This window comes from Alligator sinensis, unplaced genomic scaffold, assembly GCF_000455745.1.
Source record: "Alligator sinensis unplaced genomic scaffold, ASM45574v1 scaffold115_1, whole genome shotgun sequence".
Taxonomy (NCBI): Eukaryota; Metazoa; Chordata; order Crocodylia; family Alligatoridae; genus Alligator; species Alligator sinensis.
In genome coordinates this window covers 3,244,621-3,251,158 of record NW_005841895.1, presented here as the reverse complement: position 1 = coordinate 3,251,158, position 6,538 = coordinate 3,244,621, and the positions used below count along the sequence as shown (strand labels likewise).

At 41.3% G+C, this 6,538-nt stretch overlaps 1 protein-coding gene across 2 annotated transcripts in view; it reads right to left on the bottom strand.

Annotated features, from left to right (window-relative positions):
• DOK5 (docking protein 5) overlaps positions 1-5,497 on the bottom strand; it is a 79,501-nt gene extending 74,004 nt beyond the window's left edge. The window contains exon 1 of one of the 2 annotated variants that reach the window (XM_006018183.3): positions 5,204-5,497. In XM_006018183.3, the coding sequence (XP_006018245.1) occupies positions 5,204-5,269 (66 nt within the window). In that variant the 5' untranslated portion in view covers positions 5,270-5,497. The remainder of the gene's footprint in view (positions 1-5,203) is intronic. The other variant, XM_025197372.1, reaches the window with a different exon arrangement.
• Between the last annotated feature and the right edge of the window lie 1,041 nt (positions 5,498-6,538).

The window sequence follows — 6,538 nt, the reverse complement described above, 5'->3', positions numbered from 1 at the left end:
GGGGGCGGTCCCCCCCCCCCCCCCATACCTCCCCTACATGTCGCCTATGGTTTAAAGACACAGCAGTAAGAACTAGAGGATTCCCCTCCCCCAAGTTTTATACTGTGGCATGGTATATCCAAGTATAGAATACAGGAGCACCTGACAAGTCACAATTCTGTATCCATAAAACCAGCAGCAGTAGCTCCCAGCTGTGGACATTTTCAGTATTTCATGAACAACACTAATGAAATATGTTTAAAGAGAGAAAAGAACACTGCCAGGCTCTTCAACCACATGCTAAGTCATTGGCTCACTCTTTTCTGTAGTGTCCTGTGAGGAGGGAGAAGCAAGTTTGCAAAAACTGGAATAGACTATTCTTTCCAACTGGTTTTAAAAAGTCGGCATTTGCATTCCTTTTGTCTTTTTCATCAAGATTTGTGAAACGGATGTTTTGTTAGCATTCATGTTAGGAGACAATAGATTTTTTTGCTTACAATAGACACAAAAAAGCAAATTTTAGATCCTATAAACACTTGGATCCAATGCTTGATAAAAGTTCATCCAAAAAGTGAATATCACATAGTTTATAAAACCAACCACAGCTAAACAAAAGATCTTAAATTTTGAAACTCAAAAGGTAAGTCAATGTAAATCAAGCAAGCAAGCAAGCAAACAAGAAATCAGTAAACATTTTTTCAAATCACTCATGTCTACATTTTTTCAAAGATATTTTTATGGGAACTCACAATAAAAGAAAAGGGAAAGTTTCTTGAATAAATTAAAAATTAGAAATTGTTTCTCTCTGCAAGTCCATTTTATAGGAGAGAATACCATGCAATGCAAAATCTCCGCCATAAACACCAGAATCATTTCCTGAACTATTCTGCTTCTCTATTCTGGCTGCTGGTATATCTGAGTGTAGAATACATCAGGAATACACAGCAGTTGTACAACATAAAAAGTTAGGATTAAAAAAAAACGAAGTGGGATCCAACGATGGCAAAACATATCCAAATTAATTTAACCCAGGCTAAATAAGGCATGCTTACACATTTCTATCATAATATCACCCTAGAAATATAAAGCACTTATTTCAGCTTTGTTTTGCTTTTCTGCAAACCAAAGCAATTTAATGCCATGATCCTACAGATCTTTCTCCAAACAAGTTGTCTTAACTCAAAGGAGTTGAGTAAGACATTGTAGCAGTAGAACTACTCACATGAAGAAAGTTACTCATGGGTCAGCATTTCAAATTAGCCCATTTCTCATTTGGCACCAAATATTTTGGAAATCTGGTCCTAGCTCTAATGGCTGAACGGTTAAAAAAATAATCTGACCAAGAACAGGCCCAAACCACAACCCGTTTTGCTCAATCTCTCTCACCCCGAGGCACATATTACCTACCCAGAAGACTTAAAACTACAAATAGAGGAAGAAGAAAGAAGAACAAGCTGGATTTCTGCTGAGGAAGGATGATGAAACAATTAGGACACAAGCCTAGGTCTTGGGAGAAGTTCTTGGGTTGAAGTTCTTATTCTCCAAAGATCTCACGTGACCTTAGGAAAGTCACTTAGACACAGATTCACAAGAGGACTAAATATACCGAAAGCAGAGAGATTAGGCAGATTTTGGCAAGTGAGGTATGATCCTCAAAACCACCCACCCCTAGCCCCCAAGGCAACTGTAATCTCTTGACATACCTAAAATTTTAGCAGGAAATTTGTGCAAGCTTCTGTGCAAGCTCAAGTGCCTCCATCTTGGCAGGCAAGGAGCTGCTTAGCCCTGATCAAGAACCTCATAGTAGGCATTCCTTCATGCAAGTCCTGAGGCCAGCTCAGAGCACCCCTAACATGCAGCCACAGGTTTTGAGATCTTCAAAAATGCAGCAACCACAACTACTTTCATTCTGAGAACCCAAATCCACGGTGCTACCCATCTTTCATGCTATAGCTCAAGGTCCAGGATGTGAGAGAGGTTCATTCAGTGTTATCCTCATTACATGGCTCTCAACAGTCACTGGACATGTAAAAAGCAGAGATCCAAAGCCAAGTCTCCTTTCTCTCCAGTAAGTGCCCAGATCACTAGGTTCGACTGTCATGGTCTCTCTGGACCAAAGCAAGTCTTGAATTCTCTTTAACAAAGCCAGTCTAGGAATTAGCCAACCTCCCTGCCTCACTTTCCCTTCTGCAAAATGGGATGGTGGCAAATTAAAATAGCAAGCTCTCTCACATGTTGTCACAAGGATGAAAACATTTAAAGAGTCTGAGATGCTCAAAGACTGCTAGAGCAAGTTACTTCAATCCAGGAGTGAAAATAACCCATTAGAGGATTTTGCTGAGCAAGCATCTTGTTAATGCATTGTTCCTGGCTGACACTTGATATAGGAGTGGCACTGATCTTTAGACTGCTGCAGCACTCTTTATACAAGATGGGTGTATGTTTAATTACAGTAAGTTCTCAGATTTCACATCATTGACGTGAATCTTGGCTCTTAAGTACAAGGACATTTACACCCAATGCAAATTACATGAAAAGTCTCCCATTGCACTGGAGTTGTGAAATTATTTCTGGAGTTGTCAGTCCTCTCCATTTGAACAGTTCAAGTTATTTGCAGCGATAGTGTGATACATAGCAAAACAGCTCAGGTGTGTGGGTTTGAACCTGGGACCTTCAGCACCTCAACACAGATGTCTACTGTTTTTAATTAAAGTGATCCTCCCCTGCCTGCCTTAGCTGATAGTAGTAGCAAGTTATTTTCCTCCTAAAATGCTCCATTGGGCTGGAAAAGCAATGGAATATCATGGGAATAGTTTAGGTCACAATTTGGACTCTGGTTTAAGTTTAGGTCATTGCCTTTGTTGGGGCCCGTTTCACTTTTGGCATTTTGAAGTCTCCAAGCAATATAAGCAAGCAATTCTTTATCCTATCTTTACACCAGTGTCACCAGTTAATGTGATACACATTCTTCCTTTGATTCATTTTAATAATAAAATAGTGCTTAGGACAAAGGGAATGAGATGAAATGAAGGAATCTACCTTCATAAAAGCACAAATTCCTTTTTTGGATGAACTGTGTAGTTTTACATTTGTCTCTTTTTTTTTTTGCTATTTAGTTATCCAGTCAACCTGCTATGGGAAGACACAGAATACTATCTTATAGCACTGGTGAACTACAGAGGCTTTTCTGGTTAAGTGGAAGTGCTGTATGATGTTCATACTACTGACTGTTCTAGAGTAGACGGGGCTTGCTTACATGTCAGTCTAATTAACTACAATTATTTATAGGCTTTTTGCTCTGTTTTTCTACATGATATATTCTTTGCTCATTTTGGTAGGAAATGTTACTGTGTGTAGATTGTGATTATTTTCTAATTCTAAATTTGGGGATACCAGCAAAGTTTGTCACAATAATGGTCCAGAGTCCCGAACAAAATCATGGAGATTCAGATTCACCAGGGCTCAACATAAGGATCAATCCACCTGCGACTCCCCCACAGTACAGCCTTCTGCTCAAGGGATGATGCCTAGGGACATACCATATACAGGTTTCACAGATATCATAAAAATAGCATGGAATTGTGTGTACTGTCCTATCAAAACTGCACAAACTGTGTACAGTATTCATATCCTTCTGTTATTCTTGTTCAAGTGTCTGCCTTTCCACAAGCATATGTACATGCTAGGATAGACCAATAAAACCTATAATAGCAATAAAATCAGCAAAACCTTTTAGATATGCATTAAACAGAAACTTCCATCTTTAAATCTTGAAGTAAACCCTCATGCTATATATAATTAAGAGTTGCTGATTCAATAACACATAGGTTCTTCCTATTAGGATACACCAAAAACTAGGAGTTAGAAACTTCTGTGAACCAGTAGAGTAAGCATAACCACTAGAAAAATTAAGAAAAACCTTCCCTCCTTCCCAAGCCATCTTCTAACAAGTGTGTATGTTTTATAAGACAAGATATATGTTTGGTAGCCTGGAAGACTGATTAACTCTAGCTTCTTAGGTAGCTTGTCTTGATTTAACATCTTGAAAACAAATAGGTATTTCTCTTGCCAGTGTTAATAGAAGCTAACCACACTGAGCAGAATGAAAGCCAAATAGGTTCAGTCTGGAATTGGCTTGCTGACACGAGGTATTATACCTACATCTGGAGCCAGGAGTGTTTCCTTATAATAACCACATTAAGATTAAAAAAAGAAAAGAGTGGCCAGTTAGACAAAAACTACAAATACAGTTTGCATTCACAGGACTCAGTGAAAGACTGGTATTATTTTTAAAGTATCTCCCCTAGAGCGCTCTTCCTTCTCTTGACAAGCATAAGGTTTTAAAGCACAAAGTAAAAATTTAAGATGTGCCACCGGCTATTCAATAGGAGAGAACAGTGCAGAGGGAAGCAGAAGGGCTGCAATTGCAAACCAAGGCAAGATGATGAATGATTTCAATAGCCATAGCTTTGATTGGGTCGAAATGGCATACGTTTGCATGGCAGGGAGGATGAATTGATCTCACCGGCGCTCTGAACTCACTTTAAAAAAAGTTTTACTGAACACACACGTCCCAGATTCACCAGTGCCCTGGCTGAAAGTTTTTCCCCTCCCCGTCGCAAAATAAAACTCTATGAAAAATATTCTTCAAACTCAGCATCCCTCCCTCATTGCTTCAAAAAGCCAGCTTTCCAATGGAGATTCTTTTGTAACGGCATATAGTGATCAGCTGCCCCTTGTCCCAGGAGGCTCACAGCTCAAGTGGAAAGTTATTGGCACTAATGAACTGGAGCCCTTTGGCAACAGAGATCCTGTTTGTTTTCCTGCACAGAACAGCATCTAAGTCCTGCTCTACCATCTCCAAAGAGGCAAGAATGCATCTGTTTAGAGAGCTGCCTACTGCTCTGAACTGCAAGCTGTTTCTGTATTTATAGCACAATTGGCACAGTCAGGATCTGAATTGGGGGCTGACATGTCCCTGGAAGCCAAAGGGCTACTTAACCAAAAAGCCTGTCCTTTGTCATCTTCTTTTTAATTTCCTTGCTTTGGAGGCAGCCTTTGAGAACAGTTTGCAAAATTTCAACATCAGAGCCTGCTGCATGTCTCCAGCCCTGGCACATAAGGAGGTAAATGCCTTTAACACGCAACAAGCCAAACGAGAAAAAAAAGAAGAAAAGAAAAGAAAAGAAGAGGGAGGAAAAAAAGGGAAAGCACAAATACTTACACCTAAACGTCTGCTCCTAATCTTTACATACCCTTGCTTCACTATGTCATTAAAATTGGAAGCCATCCTTTACTGAAGAGCAGCTGCTCAGGAAAGTTGTAGGAGAATCCAGTTTGTGACTGAAATTATTCCTCAAGCCCACATCACTTTGAATAATCCTCCTGACCCAGAAACTCAGCGACAAGAGTTTTAATCCACTTGGGGAAGAGAGAGAAGAGTGAATGAACCTAGAAGCCTGCCCTGTATCAGCTGACTGAGCTGCCGGCTGCAGCTGACTGGCAAGTACAATGAGCTCAGCACAGCTCCTCTCCTCCTCTCCCAGACAGCGGATCCGCCCTCTGCCTGGCTCCCCAGCAGGGCACATGCTCCCCCACACCCAGCAGGGACCAGCCAGCCCTTTCCCCCCAGCACAGTCTAAAGTTGTAGGGAATCCCAGGGGGGAGCTATGCTCAAAGGACTGAGAGCAGAGGTGGGAAAGGCTGGCAGGGGGGATTTTGCTGCTCTTGGTGAGTCCATTCCCGGGACAGGCCATCCCATGTCTTACATGCATATGCCCATATATTCCAACATGTTATATGTCACACATGATGTTACTAGATTGCATTTATCCTGTTCATTCACACTTTTTGTTTCCTTCCTTCTGGTCTATCTGTCCCGTTCCTCTCCCATTCAACAGCCTGGGATAATTGTCCATTTTTTCTCTTACTCTCCCTCATTCTGGCTCATGCAGTTGCACCCTCATTCTTTTATTCCCCATACTTCAGTTTCTCCCCAGCTGTCACAGCTCTTGTCTTGCTGTGTGCCCCATCTCTGCCTCCTCTCCTACATTTACCTGCCTCACAAACATGCATGCACACACACAGCCTCTGCCCTGTCACTCACCAACACACACTGCCTCCTGTTCCCATTACATGCTTCCTAATCACAATTCATTGCTTCCTCCCCCTCTACTGATTCCTTAGTGAAGGTACACTGTGTATCAGGAGCAAAATTTGATAGATTACCTTTAAAAAATATCTGAAGAAAATTATTCTGCCTCCTACGGGATTTAACGTGCATGTGTAATTCTCTCCTTGGAAACTGCTGAGCTGTTCTGAGGGCGGACCGAAGTCAGAAGAAAGGCTGTTTTATTCCAATGGACATGAAATCAGGTCCTTAGTTTCTCTCATTTTGTTCTGCACAAAGTTGAAGATGAAGGCCCAGGAAGAGCCAGCCTTCAATAATAATCAGGGCTGTCCTGCAGCTTATAGGGCAGGTGGCGATGACGCACGGGTTTTGCACAAAGCTGTTTCCCTGAACGGTCCTTGGATTCTTCAAGAAGGGCCAAATGGCACA